Raw genomic sequence first — 24,027 nt, forward strand, 5'->3', positions numbered from 1 at the left:
TTGACAAGGGGAGCTCAACATCGAGGCAGGCGGCAGGCCTGTGCTCCTTTTCCACTTCCAGCGATTCGATCGGAACTTGGCAAACAGACGCCGTTGACAAGATAATTGCACAAGGTCTCCACGGAAAGACAATTCGGCTTGAAACGAATACAGTTGCTTTGATATATCTTGTTAGAACCCACTCTTGTCTGCCAAGCTGTGGCCCTTCTGATGACGACACCATTGCTGTTTTGAAAAGCCACGTTACTGTACTTCGATACCTTGGTGGCCGCCTACAACCACGCCGAGCTACGGTTGACGATTGCAACTCCAACCCCCAACCACAACACACCACACCACACACACTCGATTCAAAATGATTCGCTCAACACAGATTGCGAGGCTCGACGGTATGACCCCATCACCACCAGCCCTACTCACCCCTACCCCTACCACATCCCCAAAGGCACCCATACTGACCAAAGCCCCCAACCACCAGGCCTCATGCTCTGCGCCTCCGTCGACGACTCCGAGTCCGAACAAGCCCTCTCGGAAGTAAAATCCCAAGTGAAGCTGATCCTGCGGCGGCTGAGCCGCAACTCGGAGCCGCAGGCGTCGATCGAGAGCGGGGCGTACACGCTGCACTACCTGATCGCGGCCGACATCGTGTACGTGGCCATCACGGACCGGACGTACCCGCGCAAGCTGGCCTTCACGTACCTGTCGGACCTGGCGACCGAGTTCTCGACCACCTACCCGGCGCAGCAGCTCCTCAGCCCCGTGCTGCGGCCCTACGCCTTCATGGAGTTCGACACCTTCATCAGCCGCACCAAGGCCACCTACAGCGACGCCCGCGCCACGCAGAACCTGGACAAGCTGAACGACGAGCTGCGCGACGTGACCAAGGTCATGACCAAGAATATTGAGGATTTGTTGTACCGCGGGGATAGCCTGGAGCGCATGGGGGAGCTAAGCAGTAGGTTGCGGGACGACAGCAAGAAGTACAGGAAGGCGGCCGTCAAGATCAACTGGGACTTGATGTTGAAGCAATACGGGCCGTTTGGGGCACTCGGGCTGATCATCCTGGGGTTCCTGTGGTGGCGATTCTTTTGAGCAGGATTGGTAGGAGAGTGGTGGTTTGCTGCTGGACAGGGCAGGGCTGCTTTGTTTTCGGCCTCAGCATCGGCGTTCGGGTATGGAATTCAGCGGCCGGCTATGCCGTTGCTTTGTGTGTATGCTTGGTTGATGTGTGTATGAACTAAATATTAGACGGTCACGGATGGGGTATGATGCCGAACCCTCGGTGCTTTCCCTGGTTTGCAGTTTGACCTGCTGGGTCTAGTAATAGTATTGTGTATCTTGAGAAACCTGCCCCAACCATTTTGAACCTACCCGTCCTAAAACTCCGTGCTTCACCCCAGACCGACTCACTCCAAAACCAACTAACGCCAAGTACCCTTACATAACGTTGCAGTTTGACGCCGATGGCAGCGTCGAAGCCAAAGATGATATCGGGGGCACCGGCATAGCAGTGTGGTACCACTCCAAATGCTCCCGAAACGCCTCCAAATCCGGAAACCCACTCTCGTCCTGAACGTACTTCAGCTCGGAGCTGTCCTCTCCCTCGTCGAGGTACGTAGCCTCCTCGCAATACGGGCATATCAGCCCCGCCTGCCAGCCCCCGGGCTCCGGCGGCATATGGTTCGCGATCGCCAGCGGCGCGAACACGACCACCTTCTCCTCCCCATTATCGGAGCTGATCCCCTTGGCCTGCCAGTGCGGGTAGCCCGTCACGGCCGTCGGCGCCAGCGACATCCGCTCCGACGGTATGCTAGACAGGTCCGGCCAGACGATGAACCCTTCGCAGTAATCACAGACGAACGCCGCGTCGTGCGACTCCCCCAGCACCTGGAACCGCCCCACCTCGTTACAACTCGGCACGAGCTCTTCCAAACTCCGCCTCCTCCCCAGCGTTGCGTTCTCTTGCCCACCAGCAGCACTACCACCACCACCACCAACAACATCATCACCCTCCCCCCTTCCCGCCGCCGCCTCCGCCGCCACCTCCAAATCCCCCGCCCGGCGCGAAGCCTCCAACCCCTGCCCCCCACCACCACCACCCCCACTACCACTATTACCAGAACCCAGCTCCCCCCTCTGCCAAACGGGCATGCGTTCCCGGGCAGCCTGGGCGCGCTTGAGGCGGCGGTGGACGTGGAAGGCGCCGAGGCAGCGGGCGGGGCCCTCCTGCTCGGCGGCGGTGGCGGCGAAGATGCGGGCGGCGGCGCGGCACTGGGCGCGGTGCAGGGCGCGGCGCTTGTGGGCGGTCTCGCGGGCCCAGGTCGGGTTGATGGGCCCGCCCTGGCGCGCCCAGTCGCGAAAGTTTTGCGTGTGGAATTGGAAGCGCGTGAGGAGCGTCTGGAGGGCGTGCAGGGATTCGGCTGCAGAGGGGGGAGATAGAGAGGGCGGGGTTAGTTGGGGGTTGGTTGGTTGGTTGGTGGGTAGGCGGTGGTGGGTGAAAGGGGGGGGTGGTGGCGGGTAAAAGAGAGAGGGGGGGGGGGTTGTACTCACGGGTTCGGTCGTTTTCATAGTAGAATTGCCCGTGTACGAGCGGTGCCATCTCTTGAAAGTCCTTTTTGGCTTCGTCGAGGGCTTCCTCGAGCACCCGGGTCTGCTCGAACTCGTCGGGTCCCCATTGCCGTTTGTCGGCAAACATGAGGATGCGCACGGCCTCGGTTAGGCACCTCGCGATGGCGGCCAGGAGGGTGCCGACGGTTTGGGCTTCATGGCTGCTGCCGTCGATGCTTCCCAGGCTACCCTTCCTGCTGTCGCGGCCCGCGCCGCTGCTCATTGCCTGCTGGCTATCCCTCCTTGCTGCCGTTGCTTTTGACGTTTCGTCTCCCCTAATTTTGGTTGGGTTGTTTGCGTGGTCGAGAGACACTCAGCTCAGCCCTGCATGCCGATCTCTGGGTAGCTCGCCAGTGCTCGTTCTAGGTAACTTTTTGTCGTTAGTTGGGTAGAATCCGAGTGTGGTTTTTTCCCAAAATGCTTGTATGTGCAATGGTTCCTGTTACCTCCTGAAGTCAACGGACCGTACTTTTCCGGGGACAATTGCTGCAGAACCAGGTGTCTTGTTTGGTCTGGGCGAATGTTCGGCGCTGATGCCGGCTTCTGGGAGGGTCGCCGGGGGATAAGGTTGTCTTGGCGTGACCGTGGGCAGGGACGGGAGGAGTGTTCGGCGGCCTCGCTACGCCAGCCGTACGAAGTACTACCTCTTTGAGACACAGTGGCCTACGCCTTGTTTTCTCTCTAAAACTCAATAAAACTTATTCGAGCTGATGCCATTAGTTGGCCCCCCAGTCTCGATTCTATCCCGTTTGAAAAAACAGGAATAGTAGGTGAACAAGGTGGCAGGTTGTGGAGGAATCTGCGTTCAAGGTACCTCCGAACACTCGCAGGGTGCTTGCCCGAAGCAGCAGGGCATCACGCTAACTCTAATGTCGGGGGAGGGATCGGCAGGCCTGCACCTCGAAACTAGCCGACGCAAGTGCAACGGTTTTCATGGTTACATCAAAGCTCGATTTCTGCAAGTTGGGGGACAAACTGTTAACACGCGATTTAGATTGGGCAGATGCCGAATTAACGCCCCCAAAAGTGAGGGTGCGCTCTGATTGAAAAGCGGCACGTTGCCCAATGGGAGGTTGATGTCTTCCACAACCAGGAACTGTGCCGTTCAGCCCTACGAGGCTTTCAGGGGCAGTCGGAATTCGTAGGTCCCGAACGGATGTGCAACATCGGCTCGTCTTCGGCGGCGATCCACATCGCTCAGTCAAGCAAACGTAATACCGGCAATGGATGATGAAAAGAGATGGGAAGGGCAAGATAGAGTTGTATTGCTTAGCGTGGTATTTCCCTTTTTTCGCTCATTCGATTTAGCCAAACGTCCCTACTTCCTTTTAGTCGCCTTGGGTGCGTGGGCGCCCGTGGCTTTGGCAGTGCTCCCGGCCGGGCCAGCGGGCAAAGCTTCTTTCTCCTTCTTGTCTGCCTCCTTCTCAGCCTCTTGCTCGTCATCGCCGCCCTGGCCAAACTCGTTGACCCGCGTATAATCGATCTTGTACGCCCATCGTTGGTAAATATAGACGAAGAAAATAATGTCGTCCCGGAACGTCGCCAGACGGTGCAAGAACGGCATCTTGATGGTGAAGGCGAAGAGGTCGTCGATGAAGGTGTTGAGGAATTTGTACATCATGGCCTTGGCCGGCATGTGGGCCACGCTCTTGAGTCTGTAGTTGATGTAGAGAGACGGCACCATCATGAGGAAGCCGTAGGCATAGACGGAGCCGACGAGGGTCGTGATGACGTACGAGTACCACGACTTGTGCGTCTCATAGATGAGGGAGTAGACGGCGTAGGCGATGAGTAGGGGGACGCCGGCAATGTACATGTACTTGAAGGCGATCTCGTCGTACTCCTTGGTCTTCTCCTCGGTCTCGCTTAGCTTGTGCTTGTCCTCAAAGGATACCCGGTAGGGGATGATGGACCCCGGAGCCGGGCGTACCCGGACATTAACCACCGTCGTGATCTTCCAGAGCTCGATGACGATGCCGACGGCCTGCCCGCCCAAAATCATCCAGCTCGTGTTTTGGGACTGGTCGATCAAGTAGAGGAAAATCACCAGCTGCATGAAGACATTGGCGAGGATGGACCGCACCGAGATGCCCACGTTGTCCTTCTTCTTGCGATAATGCGCAATGTCGGACCCAAAGGCCAGCGTCTCAAGAATCATGTGCGCAATACTGACGACAACAGTGATGCTGAGGAGGATTGGGTTGGTGTCGATGAAAATCTCCTTGATCATCTCAATCTCACTTCCATCGCCGCCACCCGGTAGCGAATTCCCATAGGCGGCCTGGCGGGCTGACTCCTTGCCGCTCATGTCAATGGACGCCATGGTCTTGAACTTCCACTCGGCCAAGTTGTTGAGATCAATGCGAATAGGCAAGGTTTTAACCGTGTCGTTCAGGGCCGTCATGTGAGTCTTCAGTTGCCAGAACGTGTTCACGAAGAGGATCGGGTAGTACCACGAGTTTTGACCCGTGCCGTCCCGCGCGCCAGTTTGTTCGAGGCGCAGAAACTGGCGAACTGCTGGATGTGACTGGGGAAACGAGAAGACCCCAGAGTTCGGAATGAAGGATAGCGACACGTTCGGGTGGTAGTAGCTCGCAATGATGGGTCCGGACTGCTCGGGCTCGTCGTTGGCAGGCTCATCGGCAACCTCCGATTGGTCTCCCAAAAGGCTCCTCGTTTTGGCTTCTTTCTTTTTAGGAATGTACTGGGTCAAAGGGTAGACGAAGTGATAAGCCGAGGCCGGGTCGTAGCCTCGCTGTGTCGGATCGAGGTTCGCTCCTGACAGGCCGATGTAAAAATGGCCCCAAAGCGTGCCGTTATGTTGAACAGGCGTAGGAACATGAATAATGCCCTCTGCGGTACGCTTGTCGGTCCAATTCCCAATCCGAAATTTCTTCTCCTCAAACACTATTGCGTCCCTGGTGTGGTCCTTGAGCGGCGTAAGCCCAAATGTAGGCGAGACGGTTACGACGATGTCGACTGCGCTGTCTTCGGGCCAGATCGGGGCTACCATTTGCGGAATCTGATTGTAGGAGGCGCCGTCATTCAAACGCGGCGGCCGTTCGTTGTACGGGGGAACTTGACTCGACGTCACAACCTGGGCCGTATTGCCATTGACGTCGCGAACTGTGGTGGTTTTGGGGCCCCCCATAAACTGCTTCATCGCAAATTGCATAGCCATGTAAATGGCTACGCCTTGGATGAGCGTTCTGAAGATGGACTGTCGCAAATACAAAGGTCAGCCTTCCTCTTCCAAACTAGGACATTCGAGACGAACCAGGAACCACGTACATTTTGGCCTTCCTGCCGTGCAGGCTGGCCGCCTGCTTCCCCGGTTGTCTCGGGCATCCTGGCGAATTGTCCGAGAAGCCCAGGCGTTGTTTTCGCTTTCCGGTCGTTCTGCGAGAACTTAGGAAGCTTGTTGATGATCAACCGGAGAGAGAGGCCCTGTGTCCACAAGAAATTAGGGGCTCCGATCAGTGCGAATTGACTGTATGAACACGGTGCGGAGGACCTGCCAAGACCGTGAAAGTACCCTCGTCTGGACACTCTAGTCCCTTTTTTTGGCCAATTTCCTCGGATTCTGCTTCTTTCCTTGCCCCGTTTAGCTATTGTTCCCTTCCGTCATATTTCCGACTTTCTGACACCGCTGTTGAAAGTTATTCTCCACCGCCAAATGAGTCTTCAAATCGTCCACATGTAAAAGTTGTCGGCCCATTACGCCCCACATATCTATTGCTTCGGGCTCTTGGCCCGACCGGTCCATCCGATTCCACATCACAACCACGGGCTTTCAGGCCCCGCATCATTGGCCTGCAGCTGCCCGATTTGAAATGTTGAATCCTGTGACTGTGGCACCGCAAAGGGAACTGTTCCTGACTCCAGCCTGCTCAAACGTTCCTCACGGGATTCCGTTGTCGGACATCGGCACTCGGGTTTCTTGGTTTCTCGAGGTCACACCCCCTGGTCAGGAACTTCGCGATTTCGATTCGTTGGGCGGGGTGCCATTATGTCATACCGTCGGCCCCCCCATCGAGGTCCACGGAGGGGTGGGTCAGGTCCGGTATAGGATGACCCATTAGTCGCGACTGCGGCGGCAACAAGAGATGAACAAGAGTCACGGAAGGGTAGCGTCGGGTAGGTCTGGTGGTATATAAGGCAACGCTGAACAATGGAATGTTCGCCCTCCCGTCTTCCAGTGACGGTTTTCTATTCCTTGTTCCATTCCATCCTCAGTTGATATAGTTAGCGACCCGCCACGCGCCCACAATCTCGATATTCGCCAATCTGAAACTCTGCAGGCGTCCTGTCCAACCGGTCTTAGTCCAGCCAGCCTCCCACAGTACCCGTGACTGATCATTGACCACCGAGGGACAACTACGTGGCACACCTATCTCTCTAATGCCCAAGGACTCGGCCAGTGAAGCTACACAAACTGCGCGCTCCTATAAAGCACCAGTTCCTCTTCCTGCAGGAATCGACCTCCCAGACCACCAAGACATCTTTTTCGCTTTCCTTCTCCCATTGACAGACTTCCATCATGGCATCTAACGGCGCCTCTACGCCCTCGAGCGTCACCCCCAAGCGGACCAAGATCTGCGTCTACTGCGGCTCGTCAGCAGGAAACAAGCCGGAGCATGTAGAAGCTGCTCGGGCGCTAGCCCAGGTTATGGCCGCCAACAACATGGCACTCGGTAAGTTCGCAACACTTCTAGGGAGAACCCCTAAACACCCGCAACAAGAGAAAAAAAAATAAATAAAAAATATCAATGCTAACCTCCCTCCTCTGCAGTCTACGGCGGCGGCACAGTCGGCCTAATGGGCGAAGTAGCCAAGACACTCGTTTCCCTTTCCGGGCCGGACTCGGTGCACGGCATCATCCCGGAGGCGCTGGTGCGGTACGAGCGGGACCCGACGTACACGTCGAAGCAGCTGGACGGGGCGTCGGGCACGCACATGGCGGTACCCGAGGAGGCCGTCTTTGGGCGCACGACCATCGTCAAGGACATGCACACGCGCAAGCGGCTGATGGCGCAGGAGGTGATCGACGCCGGGCCCGGGAGCGGCTTCATCGCGCTCAGCGGCGGCTACGGCACCCTCGAGGAGCTGTTCGAGACGGCGACCTGGAACCAGCTGGGGATTCACAACAAGGGGATTTGCGTGCTCAACATTAATGGGTTTTACGATGGGATTTTGACTTGGATTAACAAGAGTGTGGAGGAGGGGTTTATCCACGGGGAGAACAAGCGCATCTTGGCCGAGGCGAAGACCGCTGAGGATGCTATCACGGCCTTGAGGGAATACAAGGTCTCGGAGGCGGTATACAAACTTTCATGGGGCAACCAGTAGGACTTAGACAGAATCGACGCGCGGGCGTTGTAGAATAGAGCTTTGAATCTCTCAACCCATGCGAGAATTTCTTTTCGGGGGGGGGGGGGGCTCCTCGGCTTGACGCTGGTCGGCGGGGCGCTCCCCTTGAAGACAATGCCGGGCCACCAGGACTCTAGTCTCTCTGTTGTTACAGAATTCCCCTACCATGGCGCCGTATTTGAGCATCTCCAGGTTATCCCGTTTATGAGTCGACCTCCATGCCCTCCGCCTCGGTCTCGCCCGTACCCGCACCGCCCTCCTTGTCATCCGCCACGCTCTCTATCCACGCTGCCACGTCCTGTTGGTCGTACACTTGGAAGGGCTCCACCTTGCTGCTGCCGTCCTCCGCCTTGACCACGCCCGAAACACCCACGCTCGTGTTGTCGATCGTCAGCTCGCGGTCCTGCACCAAGCTCTCCTTGAGGGCGCGCAGGCCGTGGCGGATCAGCTCCTCGCGGTCGCAGTCGGCGAACTTGTCAATGTTCTTCTCGAGGTAGGTGCGCGCCATCTGGGAGCGGGCGCCGATCGCGAAGGCCACCATCTCCTCGGTCATGCCGCTCGGCTGGAACTCAAACAGGTGCGGGCCGTGGTCGTCGACGCCCGCGACCAGCAAGCCCACGCCATACGGCCGCTTGCCGTAGTGCTGCGTGTTGATCTGCGCCTTGGAGCCGATGATCTCCACCAGCGTCCGCACGGGCATGCTGCGCCCAAACGTCAGCCGGTGGCCAAGGCACTGCTGCTTCATGAAGTTGGATAGGACCCGCGCGTCCGAGGTGAGGCCTGCGATGGCGATGCCGACATGCTCGTCGATGGGGAACAGCTTCTTTTGGTAGGATGAGAGTTCTTCGGCGTTGCGCTGTGGTTGGGTGGTCGAAACGTTAGCAAACGTACATATACCTTCGAGGTATACATTGACCTTGGATGGCGGGGGTTGCGCACCTTGATTGCTACCAGCACGACGTGTGTCTTGCTTGCGATACCCACCACCACTGAGCCCTGCTTGACTGCCTCCGCCGCATACTCGACCTGGAATATCCGCCCTTGCGGTGAACTAGGAAAGGTTGTCAGTTGGGGTCGGGAGCGCAGCCCAAGGCCGACATGGCGGGGGACCGTTGGAGCTTACAATGTGACCGAGTCGTTATCGTAGTTGTTTCTGAACATGATGGCGACGGCTGCAGTTTAAAACCGTGCGTGATCTGTGTTTCGGTCACCTGAGCGGGTATCAATCGAGAGGATGCTTGCCGTTGCGAAGTGCAGGTCGTCGATGGGATGTTGGGGGATCGCTACGGCTTGGTTTGGAGCTTCGTTCCACTGACAGCGCCAGGCAGCTCCAAGCTGCGTCGCCCAGGCAAGGCGGCAGGTACCTGGAACTCGGTATTGCATAACCCCGCTTAGGTGAATCCCTGCTCCGCTTCTCAGCCCCATGGAGCATGGGCGAGCAGCGCCCTCGACCCTGGTCAAAGCTAACCCCAACCCGGACCAGGACCAGCCAAGGCTGACGACGTCGGGGCGCTCGTCACAGCTGCGACTCCGCCGTCATCGCCAGCCGCCAACCATCACACCAACACCAACACAACGCCGCCCGACGAGCACACCGGCGTCCTTAGAAGAGCGAGACCGTACACTACATAAACGGTACCCAGCCACGAGTAATAAACGAATTCCGTTATCGTCATCACCGATTGATACACCCAACCCTCGACCTCGCGACCAGCAAACCTCCCGAGGCTTCAACCAACCCACGCAATCGATCAGCCTTCCCAACCCTCCAAATCCCTTGGGATCCCAAGCGCCACCACCTCACCAACCGCCCACACAACCGCCCACCATGCCAGCCGCCGGCCTCAAGACGATAATCGCCCTCTCCTTCGTGCTGGCCGTGGGCTTCCTGCTCGTGATCCTGTCGTGCGCGCTCTGGCACTCGTACTACCCGCTGCTGGTCGTCGGCACCTACGTGCTGGCGCCCGTGCCCAACTGGATCTGCAGCCACTGCGCGAACCCGGACGACTTTGTCGAGAGCTCCGGCGCGGCGGTGCTTGATCTCGGTCGGTTTTGCACGGGGTTCTTGGTGGTGATGGGTATTGGTAGGTTTTTTTTTGTCTACCCCTGGGGGGAAAGGCGGTGTTGGGTGTGGAGGGATAATTGCGTGAAATTTGGTTGCTAATGTGATTCTCGGTAGCGTTGCCCGTCTTGCTCGCGCACTCGAACCTCATCTCGATCCCGGCTATGGTCATGTCTATTATTGGTGGGCTGTTGATCTACGGGACAATCATCAGCTTTACGATGTTCTTTCAAGAAGAGCAGGAGTTTTAAAGACTGGGCGGGATACTGGGGGGTTTGGGGGTAGGTAGTATGAGCGAGTCGAACATAGGCGGATGGGACCGGGTACGATATCAAGGGGGAGTGCTTTTGGGGTGGCATTTCTCGGCATACGGTGTACGCTAGGGCGCTCTAATCAGTGCATATTTTAAGCGGGTGGGACGGTGGTTTTCAGCAGGTTATCACTGAGGCGAATTCGGGGTTGGAAAGGTGTAACTGGAGGTACGGCGCAGTTATATTCCCCTGGCTTTCCGTCTTCCTATGTCATATGCACAACGCGTTAAAGCCTTGTATCCCAAATTCCGCCGTTGAGGCCCAAGTCATCTATGAGTAAAAACGCCGGTACTCCCCGTGTTGCAAACAGCCGCCAGACAAGTTGAATGTCGGTCTCGTTCCCCCCTTTTCCTGAAACCAGTTGAGACACCAAAACAAGCCGCTACCACTACTCCCGGCCTGGCTCCTCCCCAAATATCCGCAACGGCCCCGCGAGCTTCGTAAACATCTCCTCCCGCTCGCCCTCAGGTGTACTTAGGATAGTGACCGCCCCTCCCGCCCCGATGCGCCACACCTCGTGGGTCTCCGGGCCCTCATCGCCGTTCACCACAACCTGCTCATCGTCCCACCGGAACAGACTCCGAATCGTCACGCTCCAGTCGCCCCGCCCGGTAGCACACATGTACCCGACCACGCCCGAGTACAGCCCCCGCTCCTTATGCCCCTCGATCTCCCTCAGAAGCTCACAGCTCCTCTTCTTCGGCGCGCCCGTCATGCTCCCCGGCGGGAGGCTCGCAGCGAGGACATCCAACCCAGTATACCCACCACCACCACGGGCGGCTTTCGCCCCTCCCACGAAAGCAACCGGATGAGGAGGCGGCGGAGGCGGCAAGCAGCCCTCCACCACGGTAATCATCTGAAAGACACTCTGGTACTCCTCGACCCGCAACAGATCCGGCACGCGCACGCGGCCGGCGCCGCACACGCCGTGCAGGTCGTGGCGGACGAGGTCGACGATCATGAGGTTCTCGGCCTCCTCCTTGGGCACGTGCAGGATGTGCTCAGCCTGCGCCAGCGTCGCCACCTGCGCCGACTTGCGCACCGTGCCCTTCATCGGCCGCATCGAGCACCGCCCACCCCGGTCGTAGGTCAGGAATCGTTCGGGGGAGGCGCTCACCAGCGTGGCGCCGCCGAGGCGGAGGTACGAGGCGAAGGGTGCGGGTTGGTTGCGCCGGAGGCGTTTGAAGAGGGCCCAGGAGGAGGAGACGGTGGATGGTGAGGGTGGGGGGTGGACGCGGAGGTGTTGTTGCTGCTTCTGAGGGTTGGATGGTGGGAGGGAAGCGGTGTTAGGGCGTGGGAGAGTGTCGCTCCGGGGCCGGATGATGGTGGTTTGATCGGTGAGGCAAAGCTCGTAGGACTCGCCCGCCGCGATGTATTCTTGGCAGATTCGAACTTTGGCTTCATACTCCTTCGTTTGAGGTGGTTGAATAGATGCGCTCATCGAGGGACGCCGAGATTTCAGCGGTAGGGGCAACGGCGCCATTGCTGGTTTGTTGAAAGAAGGCCTGCGCTGAGAGTTCTGAAGAGATCGGAGCTTGTCTGCTGTTTTGTCCATCCAGCTGCCCCTTTCCAGATTCCCGGAACTCAAGTGCTGGACGTGGATTTCCTGCTGTAGATGGTCGACGACAATGCTTTTGGTGATCCAGGCAAGCGACACATCTGGCCGATGGTGCGGGCGCGGTTGTTCCAGCGGAACCCCAATACGGCTCAGGCCTTGTTCGTAAGTGATGTAGCCCATGAAGCCACCAACGAAGGGAGTGTACGAGGGCTCTGTCGCGGACAGACGTCGAGCCTCATGAAAGGCAGCGATCAGAGCCCAAACATCCCGATCCTGGTCGAGGGGTATTTTGTCCGTGAGGTTCACGGGCGATCCCCCAAAACATCCAACCTTGATGGTGGCGTAGGAATCCCCAACGTGGTGTTCGATACGCAAAGCCTCGTCGAGCCCGGCGGCGATGATGCTGTATCTCCCTCGCACATCAGCCCTTGACGTTGCTGGTGCGGCGTTGGCCGAGTCGAGGACTATCCGCTCCGCACACTCGGAACTGACTGCCTCAACGATATCCGGTATTTGCACGCCATCAGGTAGCGGCACCGTGGTACAATGCAGCTCCGGGCTCGCCTCGAGCACCTCCCACCACTGCCGGGTGCCCTGCTCGGTTGGCCACCCGTCTAGTTGGGAAAGCAAACTCGGCGTTGTCGCCGTTCTTGCCAGCCCATGCCCGCCCACCCTCGGCACCCTCCCGGTCTTCTCATTCCAACTCTGAGCAGCACGGAACCAGTTCAAGATGACCTTGTTCCCTTCCTCCTCAGTGCACACCGATTCCGGGTGGTACTGGACGCCCCAGAAGGGCTTCGTCCTGTGCTTCACAGCCATGAGGATCCTCTCCGTCTCGGTATCCTCGCGCTGCTCCTCCACCCACGCAAGGGGCACCAAATCCGGACACGCACCGAACGCCTCCCACTTCGCCGTCTCCCACTCCTCCTCCGCGACCTCCCCCTGCCCAACATCCCCACCCAAGCTATGATAAAGCGTCGCCCTAAACCCCCCCACCCCCACAAACACATCACCCTCTCCCCCACCATCCCCAATTTGCACCACCTCCCTCACCATCCCATGCAGCCCCCTCCTCAGCCTTCCCACCCGGCCGCCATGCGCCGCGACTAAGCTCTGAAAGCCGAGGCACACGCCCAGGACGGGCAGCAGGTCGGTGTCGGCGAGGCGCCAGACGTGGCGCATCAGGCCGACGTCGGCGGGGTGTCAGGGCTGCCGGGGCCCGGCCCGCAGACGACGGCGTCGTACCGGGCGAGCTCGGCGACGAAGCGCGCTTTGCGGGAGGAAGCGGCGTCGTCTTCGTCGTCGTCGTCGTCTTTTTCGACGGATGGGGGTGGGTCATTGAGTCCGTTGGGCGATCCATTGGTCGTGGTGGCGGTGGTGAGAAGGGGGTCGTCGATGAAGAGGACGGATACTTCTGCGCCGAGGAGGGTGGCGAGGAGGGAGGTGATGTTGTTGGAGAAGGAGTCGTGGGCGTCGAGGAAGAGGATGCGTGGGCGGTGCATTTCTGCCGGTTTTGCCCCTCCCTGGCTGGGTTATCTTGGCCTATGTTGACGAAGAAAAAGAAGATTCAAGTCCGGCCCCGATCGAGCCTCCGAGTCCGAGTTCTCTCACATGCAACTTTGAACGCCACTCCGGCCGACTTCGGATCGGCTTTTCAAAGCGAAATAAAATAAACAAAAAATGAAACAATTCGCAAACTCCGGTATGTAATGAATGAGTACAGTGATTTACGTTCCACTAGTAGATGTAAAGAAATGAAAAGTGAGTGGCAAGGAAGAGGTTAAGAAGTCTTTCGGAGCAGTGAGAGATAACTGTGACGAAAAAGGTTATCCCGACCATAGCCGCCACAATAAACCCTAACCCCCGAGTATGGTCCTTGTGAGAACGGATGAACCGCTTGGCTATACCCTCGCTATGATGTGGCTCATCGATTCTGACAAGAACAGGCATAATATTGGGAATAGACTCAAGCAGCCAGACGGACATGGACAACATTAATATATTCGTCATTACAACCCAAAGCACCAAGCCAACTTCTTCATGCCCCATACGTGAATATACACACCCATCCACTCCACTCTATACATACACCCACCCCCTTTTTCCCACCACCAACCAGCCCCTCACAAGCACCCCCCCCCATAAGCCCGCTCACCTCTCCACCCGATCACGCACCACCAACCGACAGCCCCTCCTCGCATGCCACACCCTCCTCTCCCGCTTCCCCAACGCCGCGCCCAAAATCATAACCTGCGCCTCCGCCTCCGACTTCCCCCCCTTCCGGCCTCCCTCCTCCTTCTCCCTCTCCCTCTCCCTCGCCACCTCCTCCGGATCCACCCACAGCCTCGCCTCCTCCACGCTGCCGAGCACCTCAAACTCGCCCCTGCACAGCGCCGTGACGCCCATGGCGACCTCGGCGACGCCGCCGTTGCCCTCCAGCAGCGGCAGCGCCTGCTGCAGGTTGCCGTTCCAGGCGAACTTGGCCATCTTGCGGGTGAAGTCGAGCGAGACGTTGAAGGGCCGGTGGGAGAGCACCGGGGTGAGGCGCAGGAGCGGGTAGACAGGGCGGGCGGAGCGGTTGGTGACGCGCACGCGTAGTTGTAGGAAGGCGTCGACGTCAACTGCGAACCGCCCAGTGTTGGTACTGCTGCTAGTGGAAGAGGGTGCCAGCGGCTCGCCCGTCGCGGGGTCCACCACGGAAATGGCGACATCCACCTCATCGACGCGGACGGCCTCGACCATGCGCGGCGAGAAGCGCAGCGCGCGCAGGTCGATCTCGCCCTCCCTGCACCTCCCACCGGCCACAGCAGCCGAGCCGGCCACCGCAGCGGTGCGCCAGCGCGCGCTCAGGGCGTCGAGCACGCGCTCGCGGAACCAAAAGGCCTCGCGGCTCTGGCGCTCGGCCTCGGGGGCGACCTTGGTGCTGACGACGAACTGGCGCTGGCGCGCCGGGTTGAGGGCTGGTACGAAGGCGTGCGGGTCCTCGAGGTAGACGCGCCGGATGGGGAGCACGAGGCGCGCCGTGTTGCCGGGCAAGATGTGTGCTTCGACTTCGATTGGTTGCGTATCGGTCTCGGATGGGTTGTCGGCGGGCGGGGAGGAGGAGAGGTGGATGGTCATTTGGCTGGGCCAGGAGTTGCGGAGGTCGAGGAGGAGGAGGCAGTGGGTGTCGGCGGTGAAGTCGGGGGGTGGGGTGGATTGGTCGTGGTTGTTGTTAGTGGCGCGGGACCAGAGCGGGGCTGGGATGCTGCCGGTGAGCGGGAGGACGTCGACGCGGGTGATGTCGATGCTGGCATTGACGGTGACGGTGAGTTCCATGGATACCTGCCGCGTGTAGAACTTCTCGGCTACCTCATCGTGCGGTACGCCAATGTGCGCGTAGTCTACCTGGATGAGGCCGTGCGTGAGGCCCGGCCTACCCAGTATTTCGAAGTCGAAAGTTGCCGTCTGGCCGGGAGCAATGAATCTCTTGCTGTCGCCGCGATTTTTCAGCCGGAGGGGCTGTTTCTTGGCTAGCACGAGCTCGTACTCGTAGAGTTCCGTAGCGGTGGCGTCGCGGTTACCCAGCGCCAACTGCAGGGGTTCCTGCGTCGAGTCCTTGAAGGAGAAGAGCAGGAAATCCGCCGGCGTGGTAGTGGAGAGGTTTTGTAACGTGACAGAGAAGGTTTGGCGCTCGCCCTCGAGAACCATGACCGATGATTGCGGGAGCGTCGACGACTTGACCACCACCACAGGCTGAGGGGCGATGACATTGAGCTCGATATGATCCGGCCTGAGCCGCTCAATAGCAGGCGATACAGTCGCGGCATTCACATCGAGGGCACCAAGCCCGATCGCCTTGATTTTAACAGCATCATCCGGCGCCCAGGGGTCCGCAAAGATGGGGAATCTCCTCTCTCGGCAACCGCGAGCCTTGATAAGTGCGCCCGTGACCTTGACCGTCCCTGCACTCTTGGGCGTACCGGATATCCTCATGATCTGTGTCCGGTACGCGCCAATGGCGGTGGTCTCCACCGCCGACTCAAACTCGGCTCCCTCCGTGTCCAGCCGGATGCTCTCCAGTTCGAGTTCGATCTCGTAGGGGTTCTGGAGGGTCAGCCTGAAGAAAGCCGGCTCGCCCGCCACCAGGGTGCGATCGACTGTCGCGGTGTCGGGCCGCTTTCAAAAAGGGGTTGTAGATAAATGGATCGACGTCCTGAGAGCTTCGAGTGGTTATTATGCCGGGAAGGACGGTCTTCGCATGTGGCACGGGCGTCCTCGTCGGCGGCAGCGCCTCCATGGTGATGCCCCGGAGGAGGAACTCGTCCCAGTACTCGGCCGTCAAATTGCCGATACCCAGGCGTTTGGACAGACTGGACGTCTTCAGAATATTGGTGACCAAGCGAACTTGCTCCTCCCTTGTTATCGAGGGGTAGGCATTTTCTCTCCGCGGCCCGGGAGCAATGCCACTGCCAGCAGTCCGAAGCAGATCGCTCGAGTATTTCAGCACGCCCTGAAAGTCCGGCAACGCCTCGGAAAAGTTAATGCAGGCCCGAAGAATGTTAAGCTTGACGCTCTGCATGCCAAAGTGTCTCGCAGCCGATTGCTGCTGAATCCTTCCCACGAGCGCCCCGTCCGAACTGTCCTCTTTGTCTCCCAAGGTGTTGCCGCCAACAACCCCATACGTCTTCATCAACAATCCCAGGAACGAATCAATCCCGTGCTCAACGTCCCCCTCAGCAAGCTCCAGTACACCACCCGCCCCATCCCGAGCACTAGCACCATTAAGCCCGACAAGCCCGGCCGCGGGATGGATACCCACGTCGGCGGCACCACGGGTGCGCGCTTCAACCAAACCACCCACTAGGATCGAGACGAGCTCTCTGACAACCATAGCCTTCTTGCGGCGGAAACCGAGATGTCCCAGCACGGACGCTATCCCGCTGAGAATCACGACCCGGTCCACCGTAGTGAGCAGCTCGGCCGAGGAGGTCGGGAAGGCGCGGAACAGCGTGTTAACGATCTGCGTTCGCGTGGGCTGGATCGTGAAGCGCGGCGATGTGGTGAGGGGCACCCGGGGCGGGACGCCGAAAACGATCATCTCGAGCGATTCCCGGCAGATCTGGCCGTTGGCGGTGTGGATGGCTGCGGACATCCTGCAGAAGCGGATGATGGCCTCGGAGTGGGGTAGCGGCGGAAGGTGCTCGGCCGATATCCTCGAGTACAGGCCCATAATGCGGTCGAGCAGCTCGGGCATGTGTACCTGTAGGTGTCTCAACCACGGAGGTTGGTGGGGGTCTCTCGCCTCGGCTTCTTGCATCGCTATGGCGGCACTGTTCCCCTTGTCGTGCGGCGGGAGCAGGATGCTGGGGACGCGAAACTCGATGCCAGCCCAGCCCAGTAGCAGGAGGCTGATGAGCGTGAGCTCGAGGGCTTTCCCGTGCCAGAGGTGATCATTAATCGACTTTGCTATCGTGGCAGCCTCGGTTAGCTCCTTCAGCGCGTTGTTCCACAGGCCAGCCTGGAGATAGAGCGACCCGACCACGACCTGGACCCGCGATCTCCCCTTGCTCCTCCACCTCTCGTTGAGCCCGCCGGGGCCGAACCCTTGCACCGACACTCGGTCTTGGCTCTGCGTTCGGAAGCTGTCGGATGTGTCATGCCTTGAAAGACCAGCCTGCTCAGGACTATTCGGTGTCATGGGTCCGATGATATTTTCAAACGTGGATGGAGGGGACGGAAGAGGCTTGTTGTTGCTCACAGGGGTCGTAGGCCGGACGGTGGGTGTGGAACCGGCCGACTCTGACAGTTGCCCCTTGGAGGGGACAGGTGGCATGGTCATACGAACACGGCTTCTATCAGGAAGCCCACTGGTAGAGCTAGATCGGTTTATCGGCAGCGAAAATTGCGAATTTCTCCTCGGGGCCGCCGTAGGTTCGTCTATGGCACTCATCTGATGGCCTGATGATTGCCCTGGAGAGTCTATGAACGACATTCCCTCGTATGACTTGGCTAAGGTGGTCATCTCAGCCAGGATCAGGGCCGAAATATTGCACATGACCGTCTTGATGGTGGTTCGTTTGGACTGTTCGGCGGGCGGAACAGTAACAATACCCTCGGGTATCGGCAAAGGATTTTCCTTGGCCGGCGTGTAGTCAAATACCAGTACCTGATGGGCTAGGACCTTGGAATACCGGTCCCTCAAATCCTCTAGGTCCTGGTAGAGCGACCGTATGTTGGCCTCCTCGACGGTCTTTCCACCCGAATGTCTTTTACTAAACACGGCTTTAGGCAGCTCGGCGCCATCGGCCACGGCGATCACGGCGAGCGGCTCGCGGAACAAATCGAACGGTGAGAGGGCGAGGTGGGAGGCAGGTGGGTGGTGCATCATGAGGTCGTAGAACATGGCGCCATCGGGAAAGGCCAAGGGCGAGAACATGTCTGGACGCGGTCTGGTCAGCAAAAGAGCATTTAGCACCAGGAAATACGTCACTCCCTACTTCTATGCGGCCGGGCATCGGGGGTGACGTCCCGGAGGAAGACGATGCTCTCCGCATTTAGACGACTGACGAACGCGGTGAAGCGTTCGCGTGTAATATGGCCGATGGGCAGCACGAGCGCCTTGACCCTCGCTGGGCCTACGGGTAGAAGAGGATCGATAGCCATTCTTGCGCCGCGGTCGTTCCCGACGTGTGCGGGAACAGCGCAGAAAGTCGAAGGAGAGTTGTCAGGTCAGGGGTAGCACATGTCGAGAGTTGGGGGGCAGCGAGCTTCCAGAGATGCGCCGCTGCCTGATTCGCGTCGAAGTCGAGCGTGTGTTCGTGTAGGTTGGGGTGTTTAGACGAGGGAACCTTTGCTTTGCTGGGTGTCGCGTGCGTTGGTGAGATATGCGAAGTGCGATTTCGAAATCCCAAAATTCAGGTATAGATTGTTGTAGGTAATCCATGACATGCAGCATCGAATGCGCCATCCCGACCCCAGCGGCCCCGGTCCCGCAGAGGCCCGAGCTTTGGCGCGGGACGGAGAGCTATGGCCACTATAATTGGCGTGCCGGCTTGAGGATCAGGGGGGCAGGAATACCCCCTTGTAGGCGCGATCTAAGGGCTTTTCCGCAAAATTAGACCTCCTCTCAGGTTCGCATGTGGTCACTTTTTAACGCTGTTTTTGAAATGTTATTCTGAATAACATGTGCATATATACACTAGATGAGTCTGGTATCAACGATGCCCCCCGAAACATGCTTTTCCAACCCAATCCCCGATACCCAGACTCCCTCCATAAAATTACAACCCTTCCCCTCCATCCAGCCGACCTGGCGTTTACTCTCTCTCCGGCATCCTTACCATGTTGCGTAGGTAGGAGGTATGGGGTTGGAACAATAAATCCAACGGGTGCGAGAGCCATATCATATCACATACCCGACCCGCTCCCCGACCCGGCAACATCCACGTTCGACTTCCCCTGCCTCGCCTCAGTCTTGAGCTCGCTCTCAAAAATGTCCACGGCCAAACTAGCTTCGACAAAATCCTCCAGCTCCTCCGTCACTGTCTTGAGCTTCTCCTTAACGGCCACGGCGCCCTCGAAGCCGACAATGTGCCGGGCAGGCGGGTTCTCGTGGCCGCCGATCGCCGTCAGGGCGTGCACCGTCTCCATGACCAGCTTGTCGTTGGCGGCCGCGGGCAGGTGCGGGTAGCGGACCTGGACCTCGTCGTCGGACTGCTCGATGGCGGTGTCCGGGTTGGCGTTGAGCACGTTGCTCAGCATTTCACGCATACTCGGGGCCGGGTTGATCTCGGCGTCGTAGTAGGGCAGCTGCGGAGCGAAGATGATTTTGTTGGTCAAGCTCTGGATCTCCTTGTTGGGCTGCACGATGGTGACCTTTATGTTAAAAGGGGCAATCTCGTATGCCAGCGAGTCGCAGTAGCCTTCAAGAGCCCAGGTGGCGGCCGTGTACATGGGCATACACGGCGTGCCGATGTGACCCCCAATGCTGGTGAGGATGATGATATGCCCCGTGTGCTGGGCGCGGAACTGGGGCAGAGCGGCTTTGATGAAGTTGACCTGGGAGAAGAAGATGGTATCGAACTGGTCCCGGACAAGGTTGCGTGTAGCAGGTGTCGCCGAGAGCTCCTCGACGGTACCGATGACGGCTGTACCAATAAGCTACCATGACTCGAGCTGAACAAACTGCCAAACTCACCCTCAAACTTGCAGCAAAGCAAAATGTCTATGCGACCAAATACCTGCACGGCCTCGGCAATGGCGGCGCCGCACTGCCCCATGGCGCGGGCATCGCAGCGGATGCCGCGTATGCGGTCCTTCCAGCCTTCGCGGTCCTTGCGGTTGCTCTTGCATTCGTTGATGAGCTCCCGGAATTCGGCGCTCCGCTCCTCATTCTCGATCTCGACGGGGGGTAGGCAGGCCACCACATAGTCGCCGTGGGCCAGTAACAACCGGATTAGGCGGATGCATAACGGCGAGAGCGACGAGGTGAGGAACCAGGTCCGCGGCGAGTTGTGCGTTGCTGGCTTGTCCATCAGTCCGATGAGGTCTTCAAGGGTTCATTTTCATTCATCGGAAATAGCGGGGGGTGGGGGTCGCGGACGCAAATGCAGATGCAAGTGCAGATGCAGAAGCGGGTGCGGATAGATAGATCACGCAGGCTCGGGCTTCGGTTGAGAGTTGGGCTTGGGAGATAACAACACCAGGGATAAAAGGAAAGGGGGGGTTGCGCACGGAATGATGCTGCTGGTGTCGAATGGGCATGTCGAGACGGCCCAGCATCTGCCGTCTTCTTGTCGGCCATGCTGGCAGGCGATCACGCAGGTAAACCTGGAACCTGCGAGAGCGGCTGTTTTCGCCAGTCAGGGGCGTCGTCGCGCGGCACGTTTGCACCTATCCTAGGTGAGGAAAGTCTCCTGAGCTCGCTCCACAGGCTGTTTATTTGGTCACAGCGGGTCGGGTGTGCCAGCAACCTCAAAGGGGAAAAAGGTTGCTGCAGGGGGTAGTTATACAATAACGCGGTTGGAGATGCAGCGTGTGATGGGGTTTCTTGTTGATATCAAGCTATCCGGATGGCTTGATTCAGACCACTTCGAGCAGAATGGACAGCCCGAAACCCCCGGGGTGATGGTCACTTATACGTCAAGATTGGCAGTAGCGGTAGGCGATAGTCGACATCCCTGCCGCTTAGTTAGGTAGGAAGTCAGTTTGCTTGCGCACGGCGCGGTCCTTCCCCTGACCGCTGTAATCGGGTTTCAATTTCGGCGTTCGGCGGGTGTGACGGTAGATGTGATCGACGGCAACCCTAGATACCTAGATTGAGGCTTAACCGGCATCCACGAGTCCGGAAGCCTGCCGAAATGCGTTGTTTGGGATAACCGATGATGTTCGGCTATAGCTCGATAACATGTATTCAGCCCACTAACTGCCATGGAATATGTCAAGCTCGGGTGCTACGACAGCCGAAGACATCAGATCGCCGGACTAAGGATATCCCCACCAAAAGGTAATGCGTGGAGCTGATTCATACCTTAGTCAACGGGCTTTAGGCTGCTCGCGAGCGCCCTTCGAGTATAAGGTTGAGGTTGCTTGCTGGCGGTCAAACTTTCGACAATCGATCATTCGTCATGCCTTTGAATTTCCCAAAGTGCATGCTGAGGATTAAACAACTGATCAACAAACCAACAAACTTTTCGGTCGCCAAATGTAAGCACCGAGAGAAGCCAGCCTCGAACCAGCTTGAGTCAGCCTCGCGCGGCGTTGCTCTCGACGTTTAACACGGTACCTCACCCGGGAACAGGCGACCTGAGCCCGTGCCGCCCCGTGTTTTTCGGGCGAGGCCGGACTGGATTCACGGAGCTGTTGCCGGAGGTTGATTCGGAGTTGGAGAAGGTAGGAAGATGCGGGACGGGAACTCCCATCAAGATCGCTGCAAGCTCCCTCCCCCCCACTTCCCTTCTTCGGTTCGCGGCAGGCGCTGTGAACCCCTCGGCTTGTTACGCTAAGACCCTGTAAAAGTTTGCGTTAAAACCCGGGAAAGGTGTGTGCCGCTTCATGAGTTTTCAGTGGAGAGGTGGTTACCTAACCGACACCAACAACCAGCAGCGGGAGAAGGTCCTAAACTCCATTTACACCCACTCTCCGAGTCTGCACCCATCAGCGCATTCCATGGCAGCCACCAGAATGCAGGCGGGATTGCATACCATCCATCACATTTGCATCAGGCTCGCTCAACGGCCAAGTCAAAATGGAACAATATCACACTCATAACACAACAACCCCCTCCCTACTGACCAATCTCCTCCTTCAACCACCCCGGCACCTCAGGCACATCCTCCCACCCACTCAAATACTCCTCCCTCTTGACCCCCTCCCCATCCGGCTTCGCGTAGATACCCGTCACATACCACACCGTCTGCCCCTTCTCCACCGTCCCCTGCAGCGTCGGGATCGCCGTCCGACTCTCAATCAAGTTCGAGTTCGGATCCGCATTCACCAGCGTCGCCGTACGCCCGCCCACAGACCCCTCCAGCGCGCGAATGCCCACGGCACCCTTGGACACGATGAACGCGCCCTCGAGCCCGCTCGCCCATGCCTCGGGCGTCGCCACATCATAATTACCCATCAGCCGGGGGCGCGTGCCCTCGTGGTTTGCGGACCCGTCGTACAGGCCCAGCAGCCGCCCGTCGGCCGCCCGCGAGCTGCTGATGGCGAAGCTGCCGTCGGCCGTCTGCACCGTGCGGCCCGCGGCGCGGATCTGGTGCGCCCGGATGTGCCAGTTGGGGGCGGCTTCGGTGGGCGGGATGAGGTAGGTCTTGATGTGCACGTCGGGGAAGGGCGTCCAGAGGGATACGAGCACCGGAACGCTGTTGCGGGCTTCGAGCGTGGAGGTGGAGAGGCGCCGCGTCTTCCAGTACTCGCCGCCGTCGTCGGAGAGGCCGAGTTGTGAGGCGAGTGCGTATTGCTCGAGCGTGAAGAGCCCCGGGGGAACTGAGTAGCCGTATGCGGATGAGTAGGCGAAGGCGCCGTACTTGGCGTGCGTGCCTTTCATCGGGTATGAACATGCCTGTCCGGAAGAGAGCAGCATGCAGTGCCCGCCGAGGTTGCTGGGCGCTTGTTAGTCCGGGAGGTTTGAAGGCTGGGGTTGGTGGGTAATAGGTGAGATACCTCATGATGTGGCCTGGGTGCTTGAGTGCCTTGATCTTGGGGATCACGTCCCAGTGGTTCTCCTCCTTGGAGGTCCAGAAGGGGTGTGTCTCGGGCACGGCGAGGCAGATGAATGCTAGGCAGGCCCAGTACTGAACAGTGTAAGCTTGGTCCATTTAGGATACAGGGTGACAGGAAGGGGTCACTCACCGGGCTACCCGGGCTGTTGTAGTTCTCGGCCATCTGTTTCTTCGTGAGTATCATCAACAGATCTACCAGGGAGGATGTCTACTCACATACATGTTTGGGTACGAGTACCCAATGGTTAGCGTGCCGCTCGAGCTCCACATGTCGTGCTGTGTCTGCCACCATCTCAGATGGCGCATGACCATGCCCTTGACCATGCCCCAGGTAAGCGGTGCGGGCAACTCGACATCAGCGTACGCAAGGGCGCCCCAGAAGGAAACCATGGCAAAGCGATAGCCAACACTGCGGCCAAAAGGAATGGACCGCCCTGGAAAAATCAGCATTGCCTCAACTCGTGAGAGTTGTTAACTTACCCTCCTTGTCGTAGTAGTGTGCCAAGTCCAGCGCCGCCATCTGAGCCCGCTTCTTGAACTCTGCGGCATTCTCTGGATCATCCTCAGCAGCTAGCTTGGCGTATAGAAGCTGGAGGAAGTGAATGGCAAAACTCGACGAGTAGTAGTCCATTTCTGTTCTCGTCAGCCGGCTGCGTCGTCAAGGGTTATTCGGGGGTAAGTTGTAACCCACGGTGAATCCCCTCCGGCCCGTCATTAGACCATCCATCACCGCGATAGAAGGTCTCTAGGTGCTTGATATCCGCATCGAGCCTCTCCTGCGAGAACTTGCCGCCGTTCTTCTTCAAGCCCAAATTCGCAAACACTCGGAACCACAACCAATTCGTATTTGGCATGCTCCCCCCCCTCTGTGTTAGCCCCTCTCTCCGAGGGGCTTCTTTCTCCCCCCTTTCC

General features: G+C 58.6%; 10 protein-coding genes across 10 annotated transcripts in view; 3 read left to right on the forward strand and 7 right to left on the reverse strand.

Annotated features, from left to right (window-relative positions):
- Positions 1-355: 355 nt before the first annotated feature.
- CHGG_07772 (uncharacterized protein) lies at positions 356-1,092 on the forward strand (the record flags this gene model as incomplete). Its single annotated transcript, XM_001225427.1, has 2 exons — positions 356-389; positions 479-1,092. The coding sequence occupies 2 exons, from the start codon at positions 356-358 to the stop codon at positions 1,090-1,092; spliced, it is 648 nt and encodes a 215-aa protein (XP_001225428.1).
- Positions 1,093-1,437: 345 nt separating this feature from the next.
- On the reverse strand, positions 1,438-2,830 carry CHGG_07773 (uncharacterized protein; the record flags this gene model as incomplete). The annotated part of the gene is made up of 2 exons (XM_001225428.1): positions 1,438-2,420; positions 2,551-2,830. 2 exons carry the CDS (start codon positions 2,828-2,830, stop codon positions 1,438-1,440), a joined length of 1,263 nt encoding a protein of 420 aa, XP_001225429.1.
- Positions 2,831-3,925: 1,095 nt separating this feature from the next.
- On the reverse strand, positions 3,926-5,955 carry CHGG_07774 (uncharacterized protein; the record flags this gene model as incomplete). The annotated part of the gene is made up of 2 exons (XM_001225429.1): positions 3,926-5,827; positions 5,899-5,955. The coding sequence occupies 2 exons, from the start codon at positions 5,953-5,955 to the stop codon at positions 3,926-3,928; spliced, it is 1,959 nt and encodes a 652-aa protein (XP_001225430.1).
- Positions 5,956-7,147: 1,192 nt separating this feature from the next.
- Positions 7,148-7,956, forward strand: CHGG_07775 (uncharacterized protein; the record flags this gene model as incomplete). The annotated part of the gene is made up of 2 exons (XM_001225430.1): positions 7,148-7,301; positions 7,400-7,956. The coding sequence occupies 2 exons, from the start codon at positions 7,148-7,150 to the stop codon at positions 7,954-7,956; spliced, it is 711 nt and encodes a 236-aa protein (XP_001225431.1).
- Positions 7,957-8,179: 223 nt separating this feature from the next.
- CHGG_07776 (uncharacterized protein) lies at positions 8,180-9,138 on the reverse strand (the record flags this gene model as incomplete). The annotated part of the gene is made up of 3 exons (XM_001225431.1): positions 8,180-8,833; positions 8,917-9,028; positions 9,101-9,138. 3 exons carry the CDS (start codon positions 9,136-9,138, stop codon positions 8,180-8,182), a joined length of 804 nt encoding a protein of 267 aa, XP_001225432.1.
- Positions 9,139-9,805: 667 nt separating this feature from the next.
- On the forward strand, positions 9,806-10,290 carry CHGG_07777 (uncharacterized protein; the record flags this gene model as incomplete). The annotated part of the gene is made up of 2 exons (XM_001225432.1): positions 9,806-10,061; positions 10,157-10,290. The coding sequence occupies 2 exons, from the start codon at positions 9,806-9,808 to the stop codon at positions 10,288-10,290; spliced, it is 390 nt and encodes a 129-aa protein (XP_001225433.1).
- Positions 10,291-10,738: 448 nt separating this feature from the next.
- Positions 10,739-13,410, reverse strand: CHGG_07778 (uncharacterized protein; the record flags this gene model as incomplete). Its single annotated transcript, XM_001225433.1, has 2 exons — positions 10,739-13,019; positions 13,154-13,410. The coding sequence occupies 2 exons, from the start codon at positions 13,408-13,410 to the stop codon at positions 10,739-10,741; spliced, it is 2,538 nt and encodes an 845-aa protein (XP_001225434.1).
- A 649-nt stretch (positions 13,411-14,059) lies between these two features.
- CHGG_07779 (uncharacterized protein) lies at positions 14,060-18,553 on the reverse strand (the record flags this gene model as incomplete). Its single annotated transcript, XM_001225434.1, has 3 exons — positions 14,060-15,994; positions 16,101-18,328; positions 18,388-18,553. 3 exons carry the CDS (start codon positions 18,551-18,553, stop codon positions 14,060-14,062), a joined length of 4,329 nt encoding a protein of 1,442 aa, XP_001225435.1.
- A 744-nt stretch (positions 18,554-19,297) lies between these two features.
- CHGG_07780 (uncharacterized protein) lies at positions 19,298-20,693 on the reverse strand (the record flags this gene model as incomplete). The annotated part of the gene is made up of 3 exons (XM_001225435.1): positions 19,298-20,037; positions 20,088-20,438; positions 20,624-20,693. The coding sequence occupies 3 exons, from the start codon at positions 20,691-20,693 to the stop codon at positions 19,298-19,300; spliced, it is 1,161 nt and encodes a 386-aa protein (XP_001225436.1).
- Positions 20,694-21,890: 1,197 nt separating this feature from the next.
- Positions 21,891-24,027, reverse strand: part of CHGG_07781 (uncharacterized protein) — a gene marked incomplete at both ends in the record, with an annotated part of 2,849 nt that continues 712 nt past the window's right edge. Inside the window, 7 exons of the mRNA XM_001225436.1 lie at positions 21,891-21,898; positions 22,184-22,995; positions 23,057-23,187; positions 23,246-23,278; positions 23,332-23,549; positions 23,596-23,748; positions 23,807-23,979. Of these exons, the coding sequence (XP_001225437.1) occupies positions 21,891-21,898; positions 22,184-22,995; positions 23,057-23,187; positions 23,246-23,278; positions 23,332-23,549; positions 23,596-23,748; positions 23,807-23,979 (1,528 nt within the window). The remainder of the gene's footprint in view (positions 21,899-22,183; positions 22,996-23,056; positions 23,188-23,245; positions 23,279-23,331; positions 23,550-23,595; positions 23,749-23,806; positions 23,980-24,027) is intronic.

This window comes from Chaetomium globosum, genomic scaffold, assembly GCF_000143365.1.
Source record: "Chaetomium globosum CBS 148.51 scaffold_5 genomic scaffold, whole genome shotgun sequence".
Taxonomy (NCBI): Eukaryota; Fungi; Ascomycota; class Sordariomycetes; order Sordariales; family Chaetomiaceae; genus Chaetomium; species Chaetomium globosum.